This window comes from Maniola jurtina, chromosome 7, assembly GCF_905333055.1.
Source record: "Maniola jurtina chromosome 7, ilManJurt1.1, whole genome shotgun sequence".
Classification (NCBI taxonomy): domain Eukaryota; kingdom Metazoa; phylum Arthropoda; class Insecta; order Lepidoptera; family Nymphalidae; genus Maniola; species Maniola jurtina.
Window position 1 is genome coordinate 7880994 of NC_060035.1, and position 23171 is coordinate 7904164.

At 35.9% G+C, this 23171-nt stretch overlaps 1 protein-coding gene across 1 annotated transcript in view; it reads right to left on the minus strand.

Annotated features, from left to right (window-relative positions):
- The window catches only part of LOC123866820, a 36934-nt gene that overhangs the window by 9167 nt on the left and 4596 nt on the right, over window positions 1-23171 (minus strand). The window contains exons 2-9 of the mRNA XM_045908521.1: window positions 18962-19269; window positions 17918-18119; window positions 12637-12775; window positions 8676-8792; window positions 7488-7736; window positions 6799-6903; window positions 6148-6378; window positions 5497-5656 (exon numbers count right to left, since the gene is read on the minus strand). Of these exons, the coding sequence (XP_045764477.1) occupies window positions 5497-5656; window positions 6148-6378; window positions 6799-6903; window positions 7488-7736; window positions 8676-8792; window positions 12637-12775; window positions 17918-18119; window positions 18962-19007 (1249 nt within the window). The 5' untranslated portion in view covers window positions 19008-19269. The remainder of the gene's footprint in view (window positions 1-5496; window positions 5657-6147; window positions 6379-6798; window positions 6904-7487; window positions 7737-8675; window positions 8793-12636; window positions 12776-17917; window positions 18120-18961; window positions 19270-23171) is intronic.

Sequence of the window (23171 nt, forward strand, 5' to 3'; positions counted from 1 at the left end):
GGACATAAAGTTACACTTAGAACATTTAGATCGAGTGTTAGATAAATTAGAAACCGCAGGTTTAACTGGAAGGTTAGAGAAGTGTCGGTTCTTATGTGTAGAGGTAAAGTTGTTAGGACACATAGTAAATACTAACGGGGTACGTATGGATCCTGAACGGGTTAAAGCCATATTAGACTTCCCTATACCTCGGACTATAAAACAATTACGAGGATTTCTGGGATTAATAAATTATTTCAGAAGATTTATTTCAAAATATAGCGAAGAGGTTAAACCACTGTGTGACCTATTAAAACAAAATACGAAATGGTCATGGACAGAGGAAATTAACGATTGTTTTGAAAGGGTCAAGAAATTGTTTATAGACACGATACTTCTTGTACACCCAGATCCTAAGGGAACTTATTATTTACAAACCGATAGCAGTAATTTGGGGGTTTCGGGTTATGTCTATCAATTGAATGAAGCTGGTGAAGAACAAATATTAGGGTTCTGTAGTAAAGCATTGACAGAGACAGAACGCAAATGGACAGTCACTGAACAAGAACTATGGGCCATCATTTTCAGTTTGTCAAAGTTTGAAACATATTTGAGAGGAGCGAATTTAGTCATTAGGACTGATCATAAAAGCCTGATATTCTTGCAGACGTGCAAACTATTGAGCGCTAGGATGATACGTTGGGTTCATTATATAGGGCGATTTAATTACACAGTCGAACATGTGAAAGGTAAACTAAACATTGTAGCAGACGTATTGTCTCGACACTTAAAGGGGACCACTGATGTATTAACTAACAAGGCCACGGGGCCTGAAATGAATCTATTTAAAACATCATTAGGACGATTAGTGCGGGAGCGATGGAGAGAGATAGGTAGTTATCAAAGTCGCGACAAGACTGCTAGTGAGATAATTAGACGCGTGCAAACAGCAGACGCTTCTGAATCAAAGTACTACGTGCTTAAAGAAGGGATTCTTTATAGAACAGACATAAAAGGGGATATCTTAAGATTATATGTTCCCGAGAACATACTAAGGGATTTGATAGTTAGCATACATGAAGAAGTAGGTCATTTCGGGCGATACAAGGTTTATGCTCTGATGAAACGTCAATATTATTTCCCAAATATGTCTCGTATAATAGGTCGTGTTGTAAGAGCTTGCGAGGCATGTCAAAAGTCAAAACATGCTTTGGAAACGCACACGGGGCCGATTAAAACTGTAATAGCGAAGGAAATAGGAGAGAGAGTTTTTTGCGATATTTTTGGACCTTTACCAGCAGGACGATTTGGGTTTAAATACATATTCGTAATGCAAGATGCTTATAGTAAGTTAATCAGACTATACCCACTACGCCAGGCTAGTGGGAAGGCTACTTTAACTTGTGTAAAAAAGTTTCATAAGCAGGTCACAATTAAGACATTATGTTCAGACAGAGGCGCGAACTTTACTTCAAAAGTTTTCGAGTTAGGTATTCGCCAACTAGGTATCGAATTAACGCACACATCTGTTAGAAATCCGCGGCCAAATTCGACAGAGAGGGTTAATAAAGAGTTAGGTAGATTATTCAGGACGTATTGCGACAAATCGCATCGTTCATGGGTAGATCTATTATCGGATATAGAAGATTGTTATAATCAGGTAATACATACTACAACGGGATATTCGCCAAACGAGATTATATATGGAAAGCGTACTCTGCTATCGACTGATTTCAACACTGACTCATCGGTGAGGGCAGACTTACAGGGTGAACCGTTAGAACAGATTCGACAGCAGGCACGACAAAACATAGATAAGGCGGCCGAAAGTAGGCAATTACATTATAACAAAAATCATAAGTTAATACAATTCGAAATCGGAGATTTAGTGAAACTTAAGACTTTTACGAAGTCAGATGCGGATAAAAAGTTGACAAAAAAATTCATGCGCTTATATGAAGGACCGTACATAATAGGGGCAGTTCCATATAATAATGTATATACATTAATAGACGTTCATACTGGTAAAGTTAAGGGTAACTACAATGCCATTCATTTGTTTAGGTACTATGTAGATAAATAGAAAGATAGGTAAAACTAGAGTATTAAAAGGGACAGAAAACAGGTAGTTTGGGGTACACTAAACAAAGAGATACCTGAGTTAAATAGCTATGGTCATGCCCGAGGGTATAATAGATAGGCGTAGGAGGTCAGATACTAGCGTTCTAATACAGATAAGGGGAAAAATAGATTTTGAAACGACTAGCACAGCTGCAGGGACAAAAGGAGCTACGTGTATTAAAAATCTATTTTGGGGGAGCGTGAGATGGCCTTGCCATCCGTCATACGGTTTTATGACTGTCGGAAATTTGAAGCCTTGCTCTTAAAAACAAAAATCTCGCACGAAAAGAAATAAATTAGTTAAGATTCTGAGTAATTGTAGGAAAGGAAGTATAAAAAACAAAAGGGCAAAATAAATTGCTCTAAAGCTAAATTGCGTTAGGGTCGGTCATAAATTAGATAAAAGTCGTAAATTTTAACTTAGAAATCTCTACAAGTGTACAAAATTGTAATCACGTGTTATGCGAGTGGTCTAGGCAAGGCAAGAGCGTGAGAAAGCAAAAGGTACGGCCCATTAAGGGATGTTCGAAATACATTTTATTTTCAGCCAATTAGCCATCAGCCAGGGTAATTCTGTGCGCAAGAGTGAACCAATCAGAAACCGAAATTTCGCTGGGTTTTTTTTCATTTCAGATCATGGGCGTGAACAAAAGATATCCGTGTGGACGTTTTAAGTCTACACTGGGGGACCGAGAGGAACATTCGATTGAGGTCTGGCTCAACGTGCAGTAGAGCCTAACAGTGAATATTAATTAAGTGTAGAAATATATTGCAATTGTATAGTTAATAATAGAAAAATTATAAATAGAATAAAATAGTGTGTATCCGGGCCAGCAGAAGCTGATATATGGTGATGTACTAATTTACATTTAATTTTAAACTAGATTATTTGAAAATCAGTTCCAAAAATCTTGAGTAAAGAATTATTTTACAAACTAAATTAGAGATGATATTATTATTTGGATATTAGGAGGTGTTACAATATTGTGTATAACTATTAGATTTGCATCCAAAATTATAGAAATGGGACATTTCTCTTTGTGGAACTAGGATTCAAATATATCTAGAATAAATAATGAATATATTATAATTTACGCATAATGTGTGTCCTTAAAATTTACTTTATTATAGAAGTAAGAATTATAGATAATATCTCTATTGATTATGTGGGCATGTGTGTATTTTAGATAAAATGGTGTACATAATATTATATAAAGCCGAAAGGGTTTTTTTGTTTGAATATTTGCTTTTCCCTTTCAATAATTAGTATGGCTTAGGAAGCAAATATTCGGCCGAGAATTAATTAATGTAATAAAGTTACTTAATTCCCAGTCTAAATAATAAATTCAGTTTCTCTTCTTTTTTTCTAAATACTCAACTGTATGAGTAAATAAACAATTATTTACCAGAAATAAATGCACTTGGGTATAACTATCATCTTTTATTTGCTATATTTAGATACATTTTCCTAGACATTTAATAATGGAGATTCAATTTGTTTGGAGGCTAGACTATCGTATTGTAATATTAACAAAGCCAAAGATACGAAGAAACCATGTATCGAACTAACTTGAGCTCCAATATTAAGATTTTCTCATATGACCTATTTACCAATCACAATTCCTATTATTAAGTAAAAATTAGGTTAGGTTTTTTTTTCAGCAGTGCACCTATTTATAATACTAGCTCTTATTCAGCATTAAATAGGGAATAAAATTGAATTAGCAGTCTAATGCAGTCTGATGGAATGACACTTGTCGTTACAATTATAGATTTGGTAGAAAAATTACTCAATAGCTAAAATAAGGTGGTGTGCTATAAACTACTAGCTACCGCGGTATAAACATCGTCTTCATCAACATGAACAGCTTTCACCGGCTCACTACTGAGCGCGGACTTCATAGAGAACTCTCGATCAAGTTTACCTTCATCATATGGTATTTTATACCATTATGTGAAATTCTCACGATGGTTTTTCCTTATACTTTTATTATCACAAAACGATTAGTACTAATATACCAAGAATGCTCTCCACTACTAAAGATAATAGGGTTGGCTGGGTTCGAATCCCAGGCTAAAGACACCTTAAAGGGACCTTGTCGAGGATACTTTCGAGTAACAGCTAAATTTCATCTACCTACTAAAATACCCTGAACGAGACAATGGAATACACGCTGCCTCCGGAGGACAGATGGCGAGGCAGGTAGGTACCTTTTTTTTTATGGTGTACCGATCTTTCCCAAACAGCATTTTAGGTAACATTATCTGTTAAAACCGACGCCAGCTGAATTTGTGAATCACCGAGTTTTTGAATAGATAAAAATACTAGTTTTGCTGTACTTTGTAATTCCTTTGCTTGATATTATATGGTACATGGTTGATTGGTGACGTACCAGCAGCGAGATTCCGGCACAAAGCAAACACGTCATGTCTTTATACAGCTGGACTCTCCGAACTAATAAATTGGCCAATTTATTGACAATCAATCAAACAAATATATAAATATACAAAAATACCATGGTTTTGGGGCGAGCCCAGAGCTCATTGAAAAGAACCTAGGTTTCCGTACCTAGGCAATTGAAAACGCTTCGCAGCGAAAATAGGAGGGTCCAAGTGCTGTGCCCCGATAACAATGCTAAAAGACTGAGATTTCAGTGTAGGGCTCCCCCCGTGCTTGAGGAATGCCGGTTGGTCTCAAACCGATGGCCTAAATAAGGCAAATACACGTATCAACTGATTTTCCACACTAACAGGACGTTCTAAATTAACAAATCTCTCCACTCATTATATTTATTTTGAGGAGTTGAAATTTTACATTAATTTTTTATAATTCAATCCGTGTAAACCTGTTAGCTGGTCGAGAAGTCTACGTGTTCACCCAACGTACTGTACCAATTAATTACTTGTAAATAACTCATGACTTAAATACCTAGGTGTTTCTATAATTCAGCTGAGTTTATTTCTTATTTTATCTCTTCATAATGCCTAATCTTAACCACTAGTATAGACGATCACACCGTACCATCACACTGTGACAAAAACATAAACATGTACGGAACCCTAAAAGACAAGTTTTATTATGCCCAAATATTAAAACAAAGCTGACCAGAACGAATCAACATTCCTTTTCACGACTGTCATCTTACTGAATACATTGCTCGTTCATTTACTACTTTACTATAATTGTGTAGAAACAATGTAACTTCGAAGTAAACTAATGTAGCATGAAAAGTTTTATGTTAAATCTGTCTGTGTAGACGGGAAATCTACATCTTCGTTAATAGACCAAAATTATAACATAATATACAAAAGACAGATTCAATCAGACTTTCATTCCTGAAAACGTATTCTAAGGAAAAGAAAGGGAAATGGTTATATCACTTCACTGAAGCTTACCGGCTGCAGTGAGAGCCAGTACGAATTGACTCCAGTGCACGCAGCACCCGCAGCACAGTTGCAGCGTAGCTCGCCGCAGCGCGCGGTGCAGGGCGAGGAACAACAGCGGGTTCACTGCTGCGTGCACGTACGATATGTGCAGCGTGATTTGAAAGTACAGCTGTTGAAGAAGTACCTTATTATACTAGTTGATTGATATTGAAAAAGTTGCCTGACGAAGCGGAACCTTTATTACATCGTTGAAACGATAATGTGCTGGCAAGCAATACGGAGTAATTGCTTGAAATAAAATTTTACAGGACTAGCAGAAAACTGAGTGAAAGCTATGGAATTTCATTGTGATTCATTTGTACCGTTTTGATGGAAATCACAAGAGTAGGACTCAATTTTAGTTCAGTTTCATGTTTTGTTTGAAAGTTTGTATTCAGTGATCAAAATCATTAATTTTGGACTTAAATCAATACAGTCTTAAGCTGTTTTGCTTGAAAATGAGTTTAGATTTGTATTCAGTGGGCCAAAAATACCCGTATTAAAAAAAGGGCCAGAATATTGCAGCTGCCTTCAATAAAAGCTATTAATTTCGATGATGTTTTATTTTGTAAAAACTATTACTTTTTAGGTATCAATGAAAATGATATAATGGCATCTTACTTCATACGCTACATGTGAAGTCAAAGCCGGGTGGTGCAGCAGCGTTATGATGAACAGTGGCCCCCAGAATAGCACGTACGCCGCAGTGATGACCAGGAACATGCGCACGCGGCGAACTCCCTCGCGTTCCACTCTAGCTAGATACCCTCTCAGTCTGCGACCGCCTCCAAGTGGAAGATTGGCGCTACCCGTCGAACGGCATTGACCGTCTGCCAGTGCGCCATCGACTGTCTGAAAGATATTCTCCATTAGTTTAAATTTGAATAATCATTTTATTAAAATGTAGATAGGTATACTGTTACAAAGAAAAAGATTTTAATTTAAAGTTGAAAAAAAAAAAAACATATAAGAGGACGGGTGCCTATACTAATCGTGAGATAAGAATCTATGGAGCGATCGAAAAAATCTATAATTAAAATTTAATTAAAACTGGGGAATTAAGTAAGAAATTCAAATTTCAAATTGCCTAAAATTGAGATAAAAATCAATAAGTACAAGTTACTTCCAGTCGTTGAAACTTGCGTACCTAGTTACAAAAGTAGTAGTTTGAAATCCTTTTGAGAGTATTAGACATTCACACTAGCCTACGCTACTGTGCAATTTGAAGATTACGATGCAAGAAGTCTACGCATGCAATGCATGCGTACATACCCTCGGTCCGACGCTGTTGGGCAGCGAGTCCATGCGCCTGTTGTCACCTGCCATGCTGACTAGCGTGGTCACTAGACCAGCTACTCGTACAGCCTCTACGTTAGCCTGCATGCGATAAGATTTAAATTTTATCCAATTTCATTGAATTTTGTTACGAAAACTTCACGACTTCGGGAAAACAATTTTCGGAATAGTACATGTCACGGCCATGTGTGATGCTATTCCAAATAAGTTCGTGCGCGAAAATTTAAATCTTATATGTAAAGTTAGGTAAAATATTGGCAATTTACCAACTGATTTTATATATTTATAGTAGGTACATCGCTTGCATCAGAACCAACGTACCACAGCAGACATACTGTGACCGTGCTTCGCTGTGATTTAAAATGAGTTACGGAGCGCTATCTCTTGTGGAATTTCATAGAGATGAAATTAAGTTATAATCACAAAATGATAGATACCTTGTACTACCCTTTATGTTGCTATTGCTAATTAATTGATCGGCTATAAAGCGATGAATGATATGCGATATCCTATCTAACATGGACAAGTGGGACAAACTATAACACTTATTACGATGAATGTAATATGCTATGTGGTAATGGATCTGTTGGGTAACTAGATTAAACTTTTCGTAACTGTTTGTTTGTTTACAAAGACACCTGTAAATCTACTAAAATTCTACGCACCTTAGTAAGATCCCGATGAAGTTTCCGTAAATGGAATAGTGTCAATCCAACGCAGACAGCGTTAACGCCTATCCATAGAGCATTAAGTACGTAATGTCTAAACGGTCCTCGCACTAAGGGACAGGACGGTGATGGGCCATACGAGCCGTAAGAGCCGGCGCTCGCCGCCAACGCTCCCGATAAGAAAGTGGGTCCAAGGTTTATCGTAATAGACGCGAACCATATCATAAACGTGCCGAAAAGGACGCACTGAAACAAAGGAACCAACTAAACTAAATGTTTATTTCGACGCTATTCTTGACTACAATACCGAATACATATGATGTTACAATTTCATTTAAATTGTCAGAAAACATTGTGTACTACAATAATGAGAAAGGTGTAGATCTATATTATGTTAGACATGTGGACATGAACAATAATATATTCTTTCAAGGTATTTTTGTGGCATTTCAATGTTCTGGTGGGGTATTCTATGTGATCTATGTCATTAGATAGAGATTTCTTAAAAAATAAAAAAGGTAACATTGTGACTCAGTTTTCGGTCACGGTCATCTTTATTCTTTAGCGGGCCAATGTCGAACGTTACAATGGCAAGAGATAAAAGATTTTTTACCTTTTTTGATAGTGAACTGCTAAAACCTGATACACGAGTAGATAGAATGTTCTAAGGAACGAATTATTTATTACTGTAATAAAATTGCTAAATTGGTGAACAGGATAAATGTTATTTGTGATACATATATTCAGCGTTTTTTAGGAACCTTAAAAGGAAAAAGGAACCCAGGATCACTTCGTTGTATGTCTGTCTGTTTGTCTGTCTGTCGAGTCTGAAACTCATAAGGTACTTCCGGTCGACCTAGAATCATAAATTTTGTAGGTAGAGGTAAGGAGAAAAATCCGAAAACCGTGAATTTGTGGTTACATCACACAAAAAAATGTGCTCATGAACAAATAATACTTATTTTCAATTTCCAAAGTAAGAAGATAACTATACAAAGTGGAGTATCGTATGAAAGGGCTTATTAGGTACCTGTATATTCTAAAAGAGATGATTTATCGTGCAAAACGGCGAAAAAAATATCCCCCCCCCCCCTTATCTTCAAAGTATACCAATCAAAAAATCTGAAATAATTATGGTCAAAAGAAGTTCAAAGTAAAATAATAGAAATAAGTGATTGTAGCTACCTGAGGACTATCCATTAGCAACGGGGCCGATAAATCAGCTTGCTCCTCCTCGTTTTCAGGGAATATAGGGCTGTCGTTCAGTACCGTTGTCAGCATGTTGACTGTGGAGACTGTTACCTGGGGAAAAGCGTATAATTGTTGTTACGCAATTACGGAGATTATATTATGTGAGTTCGGTTTTTGTAGATTTGTAAGCTTGTAGGGTTGCCACTTGTCGTTTCTTTGGATTCTTCCGCTATTCCTCATGATTGAAACTATTATTTCAATTCTGTTAATCATCAAATTATTAAAACGTAGGTAAAAAAAATTTCATCACGTGGGTACCAACCTTGAGGTATCGATAAAGTAACGATGTAGACAAGAATCTTATTGTGTAAGTTTCGAACAATAGAAGTTATCTAAGCTATTGTGCTTAGAGGCTTTTTAAAACACAATGGCAGGTACATTATATACCTTGTTCATAGAATATTATGCAGTTTTAAAAAGATGCAAGTGCCATTCGATAACAATAATAATTATACATTTAAGAGCAAATCAATCGAGCCATCACGGTTTTTCACGTTTCGTGGTTATTATGATTGGCTAATATTGATCATATGGTAGGTACCATATCAAAAGCGATCAATAAAACTTAGATAGAAAGCTTTCCATGATAAATTTGTTTTTCTACTGCATTGGAGCATTTTAAACTTTTCTTTTAAATAAAAACAACGATGTTACAAATGGCATTAGCTAGTGCCACCAACTGATTATACTAGTTTTAAGGGTCTAGTATGCCTCTTATCCGGCGGGATGTTGCTAAGATCGTCGTTGGGACAAAATTGCTCATAATGCCAAATTGGCAACCTGCCACTGAGGCAGTGTGGTTTGAAAATGACCGTAATTAAAATCTATTTTCTTGTTTTTTATGTTTACCGGTTAAATGACCGAACGTTTTGTGAAAATAGCATAAATCCATAAAAATCATTAAAAATAAAGTAAGTGTATATGAATATTTAAAATAAATACATAAAGAATATAATAAATTCTTCAATAAGTAAAAACCTTCTTTCCTTTCAATAAGTAGAAGATATTACTTCAAATATTCAAACAAGTTGGAGAATAAAGATTACTATAAATAACCTAAAGCGAATTCTCGGTGCTAAGATTTTGTTAAATATCTCCATTCCATCCATTGCAATAGCTTTTCAAAGTATAAAGCAGCAATCTTACATTCTGCTTAGCAAAATAAACAAGATTTCAATTCAATTCAAATCTTGTTATGAGTTTTGTAAGAAAATTTGAGTACCTGACTAAAATTGTAAGTGTTCCATTCACAATATTTTTTATATTTTGATAGATTACTTGCAAGGTCTGAAATTTTTTCAATCGGATTAAAATAAATATTAGGTACTTATATTTTATTTGACATAGTATTGAAACAATATAACAATAAATAAATAATTAATGTACATGGTTTACTTTACCACTATTTACAAACTAGATGATGCCCGCGATTTCGTCCGTGTGGATTAAGGTTTTGTAAATATTCCGCTGGAACTCTTAGATTTTCCAGGATAAAAAGTTCCTATGTCAATTTCCGGAACGCAAGCTACCTCTGAACCTTTCATATAAATCGGTTCGTGGGAACTCTTTGATTTTCTAGGATAAAAAGTAGCCTATATCCATCCCCGCGATGTAAGCTAACGCTGTACCAAATCTCATCAAAATTGGTTCAACTGTTGGCGCGTTAAAAGCTAGCAGACAGACAGACACCCTTTCGTCTTTATAATATTAGTAACTAGTAAGTATAGATATATTCCTACAGATTTGATCGCAAACAGAGTAAGCGTTTCAATTCTGAAAAAATGCTAAATAAACAAAACGTTTACTGTGCTTTTACACCTGGGACCAAGCACTGATGCGTACACTACGGTCTACGTCAATCTTGTGCGTTATTTTTAAAAGAATTGAAGGTAGATATAGAGGTAAACTAAAACACAAAATAAATAAATTTTAACTTTTGTAACTATGAACTAAAACAAGTTTAAATTAAAAATTTATAACACCCCCGACAGCAATTAGTGAAGGTTACAGTAACTAGAAAAGAGCTGATAATTTTCAAACGGCTGAACCGATTTTCTTGGATTATAGCTAAGAACTCTCCGATCAAGCCACCTTTCAAAGAAAAAAACTAAATTAAAATCGGTTCATTAGTTTAGGAGCTACGATGCAACAGACAATTACACAGATACACACGTCAAACTTATAACATCCCTCTTTTTGGGTCGGGGGTTAAAAAAAAGAAATTATATTGTGACAATTTACACTTTGAAAATGTATCAATTTATTACCGCTGTAATTTTTATTTCGTTTCAGAGTGAAAGCGCAATCCACAGGTAAAATCTCTTTGTCTTGACCGTCGACCGTCAGTAGCTTCATGAATTTTCAATTTGCTCAAAGGAATTGGATTTATTTTATAGAAAAATTGTACGAAAATTGCTTTTAGTAAATACCTAAGGTACTAAGATATTTAGGTATTTATACTAGTTAGGTACCTACATTACAATGATAGATGCTTGCATTTCACATTGCGTTAAGAATTTTGCTAGATTTTTCTATAAAACTGATTTTAATTTATAATTACTTTGTGTTAAGTATTGAGTAAATAGCACGATTTAGTATATTATACTACTCCTATACATATAGTACTACTATAGTAGATTACTTTTGTCTGAGCTTTGTAGTGAAATGTGAATACGACACAAATAATTTGATATATTATGTTGCTGTTTAAAATATTAATTAGTCATTTCGCCATCAACAAGCACTCTAGTGCGATGTCATGTAGAAGCCAATTAAGGATTAAATTTTATTTACAACTCCATTTCAACAAACAGAATAATTAATATAAGAAGCTAATTTGAAAGAAATTATTAAATTTTTATAAATTAAGATTTTTGAACATGAATTGCTAATATTAAGTATGTTGTATAATCAAAAAGCAGTGATTAGTGATTAAGACAAAGACGATCTCTTTGGGGGTCCGTGGTTCGATCCCGGGCACGCACCTCTATCTAACTTTTCGGAGTTAAGTATGTTCGTTTTAAATCCGCACTTGGCCAGCTAGGTAGACTATGGCGTAACTCTTCTCATTCTGAGAGGTGATCTGTGCTCAGTAGTGAGCCGACAATGGGTTGACGATGATGATGATGATATTTATTAATTACCTACTAAATATAAAATATATAATTAATAATAAACATAATTTACTAACTAATATGCATTGTATTATGCAATAGATTGCATTGCAGTATTTTCACAGCTTTCTTAGGCAAATAAATATTTTTGCTCTTATTTTTACGTAATTTTATTTTGTACGTAATTGAATTTTCCTCTAAAGCTGACAGGTATGAATGCACCCTGGCTTCGGTCCAGTCAAACAATTGCCTTCTAGAATTACATATCACATGTGCAATATGCAAGAAATTTTTACGACAAGCCATAAAATAAAAATTATACGTGATTTTTGCAAACTTATTCCAGACACATCAATTTCGTACCATAAACTGGGCTGGTTAAACAGAAAATGATTATGTAAGTACATACAATGCACGCGGACTTACACAGCATCAGGGTGTGCACTAAACGTGAGCTTGCGTGTGCTACGAGTATTCCAGCTGCGGCTACTCCAACGCGTCAGAACGTTGGATACGGTATGAATTGCAGGAGGTCCACGCCGCGTATCTATAATGCACATCTACGTGACTGCTGTGGTCTCGTTGGTGTCCATGGCACCATTAAATATCGTGGAACTGACCGCCGCGCGGCTGACGTTCCCGCTTCGTAGTTGCTTTGGCCGCACGCACAGGTTTAAATGATGATACTTCTAAAGCTGTATGTGTCTGCAGAACCGCGGCTCTTTCTCGTGCCCACCTCACATAATGTCATGGGCGTTTATAAAAATTAAAAATGTACTCACAAGTAATAGGAACGCAGTTTCCACTAGTGAACACTTGTACACAGGCTGACATCGGAATACAGCAATGCCGAGTGGAAGCAATATTGCTGCTCGTGCGCAGTCCACAACTGCCTGGTGGAAGAGCAGACCGTGTGACCACCTGTCGAAAAATTTAATCTTAAAATCATGAACAAGTGGTTGGACTAAGGGTTTAAGGGCAGATGCACAAAGATAATATATTGCAAACAAGCTATACTTAATAAAAAAAAAACAGGACTGCCCTGCCTGACTTTTTTTCAAATAAAATTATAGTCAGTGTCACTCGGGATGATAACGATTCATCCAAATCTGTTGAAGCACTTAGAAGTTGTGGTGGAATAGAGAAGCTCACATGCCTACATACATAAATAGATAGGTATCAATTCTGAAATAATTTAACTCCTATTTCGGGCAGTCGCGTATTAGCAGTCGGAAAAAGTTAATAAATAATAATGCATCACAAAAATTATCCATGAGTCTGGTGCCTCAAGTGCTGACGTTAAGGTAGCCAAAAAAAGCCCAAATCTAATAGTAATAAGAACTTTGAAGGAGTTTCTGTTGAATGTTGGTGGTTTTTGTTGTATGTACACATATTTATCATAGTATATTAAAATAGTAAGTCATTAAAATTTAGAATTAATGTACGACTCCAGGTAAATAAACCTACGTGGTTTCAGCTGGAGTCAACAATTATGTGTAAATATTGTATTTTATTTTGTGATTTTATATAATTAAAAAAAAAAATTAAGAATAGCGTCAGCGTTTTGGGCACCATACTATTTGTATTACCTATCTTACAATTTTTATACGAGATTTTTATTTTATTTCTATAGTTATTGATTAAATTTTAAAAGCATCATAATATGCCTACGTTTTGATACATTTTTTGGTTTTGACATCCTCTCTCTTATGCAAAGATTTTATTCATTCATGGGATATGATGGTTGCGAGCGTCTCACGTAGCAAACTTAAATATTATCTCACCCTCGAAATGTACGCGAATGCTAAGAAATTAGGGACGTGCTTGCTAGCTTCGGGATGATAAATTTATGTTTATATACCTACGTTATAATAACAAGTATTTTATTGCTAGTCTAATAAATTAAAATTATATTATTTATTTAAGGGACCCGAGAGCTAGCCTTTTGGGTATGCCTCGCTGTGGTGGTCTCGATGAGGTTTTAGATATAATTTAATTCATTTTAGTTTTTACGTTAATGTTTTTCAAGTTTTAATTTAAATTTAAGTAAGTTTATTTTATCCAATTGTCAGTTATTATTATACCTAATTCTAATTTGAATAAAATGAACAAGTAGATATTTGAAAAGTATCTATATCGTATTTTAACTCGTATAAATACATAAAGACGCAAATATTTTTTGTTATATTTCTGGTCAAGAAAAGTTTATATTAGGTATATTTCCGTGGTTTGAAGGCAACTTAAGACACCACCCATATTCACAAACGTTACTATGAGGTCTCATAGTGCGCTCGAACGCATAGTGTGAGTTTCACCAATCAGATTACTGTATCACGTCAATTTACAATGATCTGATTGGTGGAACCTACACTATGCGTTTGAGCGCACTATGAGACCTCATAGTAATGATTGTGAATACGGGCATTATTCAACGTTATCTTTAGCGTCCCCACATTAATAAAAACAACACCTATACCGAACCTTGACACACTTTTACATGCTTTTACATTACCATCTCAAGATGTAAAATGAACCACGATGCACGATTACAACCTTGTGCAATGTGCAAAGGTACATTTTTATGATTTTTTTCTCATGCTACGAGTTTGAATTTTCTTTAAAGTTAAGTCAATTTAAGACTTTCACTGTCCATTGTACGGCAACATCGATTCGTCTTGGTGGTAGGTATGCAGAATTTTCAGGTTCCGGTTATATATGACGTATCTTATTACACTCGTATAAAAATGCTATTTTTATTAAGTATATTTGAGTATTATTTCTGTGTAAAATGGTAATTATGCTAATTTTGTACTTCATTTATTAGTCTATCAGGTTCAAATACGAAAATAAGTTACCTAAACATTAAAGAATATTAAGATTAATGTAAAATATCACAAAAGAACACAAACATTATATGTATAGATAGTTTAAGATAAATGTTACAAAAGTGAGTATGAGTTTTGATCCCTTGACCTTGTTTCCGTTCAAAGAAAATACATTGTCATACAACATTGTTGCTTAAGCAATGTGGGAAGGTACATTTTAATGAATAAATTTTCATGCTTGTTATTTAAAAAAAAACTAGGTTTTAAGGAATTTTTAATGTTAATAATCGCTAAAAAATTTCGCTAGCAAAAGTGTGAAATAACGCACAATTTGCTTTTCAGGATTTTTTATTTATAAGCTTTTGGATATTTTATTTTCATATTTTAAATATGCATATTCTATTTGGTAATTTATATTTAAGAAAGGTGAAATAATTTCAAAAGAAGAAAGAAGAGATAAAAGAAATTGTACTATTTTGTAAAAAAAAAAATGGATATACTTATATACTAAATACATTTTCCTTTTCACTTGCATTTTTAATAAGCTCAACCTTTTATATTGGAAGATTAGCGAACAAAAAAAATCAATTTAGGAAACTGAAATCAATTTAGGAAGCGCTTGATGGAAACACGCAGTCATCCGAAAATAATATATTGACATAGGTAGGTATATCGTGAGACTATTATGAGATTCAATATTAAAGGAAGGTACCTTAAAGCGAATAATGCAATGAGTTTCTGTATTCAAGCACTAGCTGATGCCCGCGACTTTATTCGCGTGGATTAAGGTTTTTAAAAATCCCGCGGTGCCTCTTCGATTTTCCAGGATAAAAGTAGCCTATGTCCTTAAACTATACCCATGCAAAAAGGTCACGTCGTCCGTTGCTCCGTGGCGACGTGATTGACGGACAAACCAAAAAACTAGCAAACAAAGACACTTTTGCATTTTTAATATGGGTACTGATAACAATGTGTAGTGATTACAGAATATAATCCATGTGTATAACTATCTGTCTGTCTGTTTTCACTTATGATGTTCAGCTTTTCACGGTCCATTCAATTAATCGATATTGATGAAATTTGGTGCAGAGATAGCTTGCATCCCGGATATGGTCTCCTTTTGTCCCGCAAAATCCGAATACATACATACAACAAAGAGTTCCCAAGGGATTTTCGAAAAACCCAAATTCATATTTATAAAGCCGTGGTCATCATCTATTTCCTATAGAGATAGTGGTGCATATATAGGGGTGCGTACATAGCGCAGGCGAGGTACGAGTATGTTACGTGTGTATTGCGTATGCGTGCGTGTGTGTTGCGTGTGTGATGCACATGTAGTGTGTATCGTATGTATGGTGCGCTTGTGGTGCGGGTGTAGTGCGCGTACAACATGTTACATAGTGGTATATCTTTGAACTGAACGAAGCCGGGTGAATCAGCTAGTCTTACATTAAATCGATAAAGGTATTAGATATAGTATTAGGTATAAACATTCAGAGGAGCAACAGCTGGCTATTATGACGTGCTATATGGTTGTCTCTAATAATATAAAAACAGACCTATGATGTTCAGTCACGTATCATTAGCAAGCTGTTACTTTTATTGCAAAATAATAATTGCTGCGATTTGGATGATTGTACGTGGTTTATGAAGGGCGTTTTCCCTCACTGCCCCAGAAAGCTCGTTAAGCCGCCGTCGTTTTCCGTTATCATCTCTTAATATAATAACTTTTGATGATAACAATCGTTAGCCACAGATGCTGTGGAATTGCTTTGACTTTAAGTACCGCCTGTATTTGTTATTATTGCGTTTTAGAAGTATGGCAGCAATCACTCATGGATATTCATTGGGTAGTATTGTAACGAGCTTTGAAGCCTAACCTGGCTTTCTTCGAGCAGTTTGCGCGTCCAAAGGGACGCATTCGAGCAAGTTATCGCTGCCACAGAGAAGCTTGAGTTTCATTGTTTAGACGCCATGGCTGCTAGAGAGCCTAAACGCTTAGGCGATTATAACCAAGACAGTGGAGAAACTTGTATCAAATTACAATCAATTTAAGTTTCTGAGTACTACATTTTGTACCTAAGTATTGATTTTATTTGCATAGGAAATACTGGACTTTCTATATGAAATAGCTTTCGGGCGTCACTGATTGGATTCTGATAGGATTATCCCATAATCCTACTGCACTACAGACTTTAGCGCTAGGACGCAGTTCAAAACTTTCGTCGCTTTTGTTCTTTATAGAGATAATATTCTCATGAACCTATGTATTCTGATTTGAAGGAAAAGAACTACATGGAATATATTTCAAGGAAATATAAGTAGGTTTGAAGCACAATGTTGAAAATAACCGCGCTCCCCAAGTTTTATATTTCAAGCTGCTATTCTTTATAGTGCGGGTCAGACAGGTGAAACTGGAATATAACTAGACTTTTAGAAAATAATGCCACTATGCGAAATTCGGCTACGACTTTTCACTATTACCTATTTTTTATGGTAGAAACTTCTAATTTTTGTCTTAGAGATGACAGAGGCCTTTTTTTTTTAAAAAAAAAATCTATTTAATCATTCTCTCGTGGCAGAGCGGTTGTAGTTATGAACTCTCCTTCACTGCTACTCTTGCGTTCTCCCTCCAGCGACTTCTGTTGGTGGCATCACGCGCACACAGTCACACAGAGATAGTCATGTTTGTTGCCGGAAGTAGTGGGGGGACTTAGAATAACCACCCGTTGGGGAACAACTATCTGGAATGTGTGCTCTTCACTCGACCTTTTATCTCTACTTAACAAAAATAATATCACATTTCAATGAAGTTTACATAAAACGTGTCTCCCTAAATATAAGGAATATTCATTTATTTATATTCATTCCATTTGCGAAATGAATACGGTCAGTAAGCTCAGTAAAAAAATCAACACCAGCTGATCATTACCTCTGTTTTTAGTCAATCAAAATCGAGAGCTGGTCTGATATCCAATTTACAAATTAAATTAAGCTAAACTACAGTCTTATCTCGATCTCTAGTGAGCGTACCTAAGAAATCCGAGTCTCCGACAGAGTAGGGCCGGAGAAGATAAAACGTCTGTGCGTGTCACTACTTGAGGGGAAGAATTTTTTGTCCCATGGCGGCAGTGTAGGATTGAGTCACGCGAACTTTTTGTCCACCACACAATATTTCCTTTCCCTAAGAATATGTTACAGCCCTTTTAACTGGGATAACAAACAACAAAAAACTTACCTTCTCAACTGCTTCTTGCTCAATATGACCGCCATGAGCGCAATGTTCGCCGATATTCCAAGTCCAGAGAGCGCCAACAACGCGGCAGCGCTCGCAGCGCCTCCTGGCGGACACAGCCTGGTGTTGTTGACGACGGAGGAGTTAGTTGCGCCTGCTGAACCGAAGCGCAAGTTGGCTCCGATCATAGCCACAGCTGATCCCGCTGTCAAAGTACCTGAATAATATTATATTTCACCCAAAGATATAATATATCGAAGGACGGGCCCGCGTAGCCTACATTGAACTCAACCTTCCGATATTAGTTGTACTAGGTCGCACGCTACCTACTCTAGTCTTTTTTATTTATTGTTTTACCATAAAACGTTTGCAATTCTTACAAATTTTTTAATTGTAAGTAATCATAGTACTATAAACATTAAAAAAGCTAAAGCAGATATATTTCATGCGTAAGGCAAAATTTTGGGGCATCTTTAACTTATATATGATCTCTCGCGTCATCTGTAGACTCTAATTCATATTTTTTTATGTTAACCTATCCTCAGCTTAAGTTACCAAGAATGCTGTACATTATTACCTTAAAATTTACGTCCTACATACACCCTTTAGGCTCAAGCCTACAGAAGAGCCTAATTACAATTTAAAGGAGGAGCACTTTTCTAAAGAAACTTAAATTCAATTAAAGAACTTAAGTTTCCGTGTAATTTGCCAGCAACACTTGCGCAGCGTCTTATTAGGCTTCAAGAGTTTGCTTTTATCGTTAAGAAAATTTTGCATTAAAATAGAAAACACGGGAATACTTATTTTTTAACCTTCTTTGATGTTGTATCTACAAACACCAGCTGGATATAATTATATTATACTAGTGTGTATCTATCTACCTAATTACATTTAAATAGCATATGGCTAAACCTAGTAGAGTAGGTAATTCGTAGGTAGGCGCAATATATTATACCTTCTGACATTTCATCTGTAAGTTACAGCCCCGTTCTATTTAATTCGTCAATTTAAAATAGGTACATATCTTATCATATTTAGTATATTTACCTGCCGACATCTTGGAGCTTCTCAGTTCCGATATCAATGACACCATGAGTTAATGCACAGCTTCGTATCGGCGAAGCAACCACTCAGCACCACCTTCTCCCCCCCGCCAGCCCATTGCATTTTCAAACAAATCAAGTTATTTTTCATCGACATTACACTGGTACAATATCTTAAGCACTGCACTTTATATAGATACTTTTAGTCACGGTTAGTTCAATTGTAATGCATCGTCATTGGTTTCATCGCTGATTTTTAGAATTTTATTTGATGGTTTAAATTAACTTTAAAAAAATAAAGTTACTGAAAGTCTAGAGACAGAGCAGTTGAGATAGAATAGATCTTTCACGTAGTCCCAACGGCATCTACGTGAGAAATTATAAGTTTAGATTATTGCGTAGGTATAACGAGACGACTGTATGAGATATATTTCAGTCTGTGCTTATCGTGTGACGTGCTTGTGTACGGGGCGTCACAAACCTCTGCCTCAAACCCCGAAACCCCGATTGACACTCGACCTATACATATTTATCAAAAAGACTCTACACTTTATACATTGTGCATTGATCTCCTTCTAATATTATTGACCTAGCGAGTGACGATAATAACAAGCTAATTAAAGTTACGTGCCTACTGCATAAATAAATCATTTTAATCTTATTTCATTCTAAATGAAATTAAACCTTTTTCATTTAAAATTATATTTCTAAAGAGGACTTCATCATTATTAAAGCTTTTTTGTTGTTATCTATTGCCAGTTGTTGTATTAGGCATATTTATGCACCCATATACTCAACTACTGACTGAATAATTACTACCGGAGACCGTCGTTTATCTCACAGTTCGCCAACTCCTATTACAGTGATTAACTGTTTGTAATTAGAGCACTTTTTATGTTCGTTCGCCAAAAACCTATTTTGAAAACTTTACCGCATGTTTTCTGAAGCATATAAGACTGAAATTACTATCGATGTAGTTATACAATGTTAGAGCGTGATTTAAAATCCCTTGGATGGGAATAACCGCGATTCTAAAAGAGAATAATCACCAAACTGCATTAGGATACGACCCTTGACAAAAAGCATTGTATCAAAGGAAGTGTGCATCTACGCTTACTTCGAAACTTGTTAAAACGCAGCGATATGAGTTTGGTAAAAGATAACCAATGATATTGATGAGTAGATTTCAATCCGTACTAATGTTGTAAATGAAAAAGGGTGTCTGTCTGTTTGTTATCTTTTCATTGCACAACCGCTGGAACGTGTTTGACAAATTTTGACGCACAATTTGTATCTTAAAGATGGACATAAGTTAATTTTTCTCGAAAATAAAAGATTTTCACATAATTAGCTAATTAAAACTTAAATCCGAGTGAAGACGAGCTAACTTCATTTCGCGGGCTAGTATGATAAGTACGTATAGCGCTCTTTCGCATACATAAATCGAATCAGCATCGAAGTTGTTCAAGAATGTAACTACCTCGGCCAGATTATACAATTCGGCAGGAACAACTGCGACAAGGAGTCTCACAGAAGAATTCAGCTGGGCTGGGCAGGATTTTCAAAGCTACGTCAGGTCTTCGAATTGTCGATACCGCAAAGCCTTAAGACTAAGATATTCAATGAGTGTGTCCTATCTATGATGACGTATGGAGCAAAAACGTGGGCACTGACAGTCGGCCTCGATCACAAACTAAAAGTCGCTCAGCGCGCTGTGGAGCGAGCTATGTTCACTGTCAGGAATAAAATCTGGAACGAGGAAATTTGCAGAAGAACAAAAGTGACTGATATAGCTTTAAAGGATTAGCAAGCTTTTAAGTGACAATGGGCAGGTTATGCCCGTCGCAGAACAGTCGGCCGATGACAGCGGACGTGTTCTGGAGTAGAGACCGCGTACCGGTAACCGCACTGGACCTATGACCTGAAAAAGGTTACGGGGAGCGGGTGGATGAGAAAGCCGAAGGACCGTGTTTGGTGGCGCGCTCTTGGAAAGGCCTATGTCTAGCAGTGGACGCTTACAGGCTGATGGAATGGAATAGAATAACGCTCTCTCTGTTACGTAAAGCCAAATGAAACAGAGAAAATGCTAGTTACTAACTTAATTCCACGGATAGGGTATAGTAGGTAGGTTTGCCATTATTACGCGCGCGTGCAGTGTACCGCTATATTGATCAACGAGTTAAAAAACTAAGTTTAATATCTTGGGTTTATAATATCAGCCTATGAGCCAGTAACCGTATTTTAGAAACCAACACTAGCAGTAACACAATTTCAGACATTTTGAGTATGTAAAACAGAACGTCTTTGTGTGCGCCGAGCATTAAATCACAATACGAAACGGAGGTTTTACGATACCTCGTATTGGCAATAACTCGTGCCTAACGGCGTGAAAACATCAAATCGTAGAGGGCATCTTTGCTTTTGTTTGGTTAAACGAGTCTTCCATGTAAAAGATGGAATGAAAAGGAATAACTCTTCTTCTTCTTGTTATACGCCACCATCTTTCCAAAAGAATTAGATTTATGCTATTTGGAAATTTTGAAATAAATTATACAATCAAACTTATAGTGGCTCTCATAAAAAAGCTCAGAGTCACTCAGCGGGCAATGGAATACCTAAGCTATGTTTGAAGTTTCTCTACTTAATCAAAACAGCGCAGCTTATGTAGGAATTAAACGTACTAGGTATGTCTTAGCCACCGCTGCGCTGCAAGCATCTACACTCAAAATCGCACACTCGTTCATAGCCCAGCGACAAAATCATTCCAACTACACACTCGCTTCTCGTTGCTCACCAACTTGTTTCTAGTTTTTAGCTCAACTTATTTCTCGCTAATCGTCACCGGTCAAACAAATGTCATGATATTAAATCGTTAACAAGCACAGATCGGTTATTTGTATTTGATTGCGATAAGCACGTAAAACAGGACGTGTCAACACGAGCGGACATTAAATCAAAATACTTCGAGCGCCCTCCTCCTTACGAGGGAGGATTTACGACACCTCCTATCAGCAATAATTCTTGCGGTAAAGATGAGGATAACCTTAAATCGTTCGCAGAATGTTTTTTGGTTAAGTATGTATTTAATAATGATATCGACTTATTTAGACGTAGTAAAGCATGCCTGAATAAAGGGTGCATCGGACCATCAAAGCGTCTACGGCTCCATAGTTGAACTATCTAATAATAATAAAAACATCTATTTTTTTTAATAAAGAAAATATAACAATAAAACTTAAAGCTAGCCTTATCTAATTACTATACAAATCATACCCGCGTGGAATGATGCCAAGAATACTGGCTGCATTTCCGCGCTGGACAGCCAGGCTGATCCTTCGCGCAAAAAATGAGCCAGCCCTTCTGTCACCCGATGAGGCTATTAAACGCGGTGAAATGTCACATCTATTTTGTGAACATGTGATAATATGAATATATAGTATGAATACTGGAATACTGGAAGAACAGATTCTGTTCTAGTGATGCCTAGAAATTAGAAACAGAACAGCGAATCGGTTCGTACGTGTCTGGTTTTCGTGTATGAACTTACAAAATAGAGGCGCTTTCGCGCGTCTCAGCGACTGCTAATAATGTAGGTACTCGTAGGTACAATTTGAGCTAGAAACAAATATTTATTAAGTGATGCTGGATACAGTAGTCGGCAGTGATTGTCTGGGCTGTCTAAATGTTTGAAAGGGTTCTAGATTTGCTTGAAAAGTTTAGTTTAAAAATATTACTTGAAATGGTTTTAAAATATACCTACTTAAAAATGAAATCCAATTTAAGGTCCTTGAAATAAATTGATGGAAACTTATTTATACTGAGTTTAATTTTATAATGAAGGACTCCAGCCTGAAACCGTCCAAGTTAAGTTCTGTATAAATTATTCGATTCTACCTGTTCATAATGAAATTTAAATAGGATTATGACAAGGGTAGCCCTTTTTAAACTTTGTTAATCCACTGGGGAATATTTGATACCATTATAATTATAGGACCTCGAGCTGTTTAGCCTGATTAATCAGCCTATTTTGTTGGTCCAAGAAAAGAGATTTCGGCAAAACAATAAGCTCCAATTAATTAAACTTTTCTTACCAATAATCTAACACATCTCAGTTTTCTTTTTTAAATAGCTCATTAGAGTTTTAAGTAACGTACAACGCTAAGTGCCTTCCTCCAGACAACTAAAAAAAGAGGACGTTTTGCAACAATGCAACT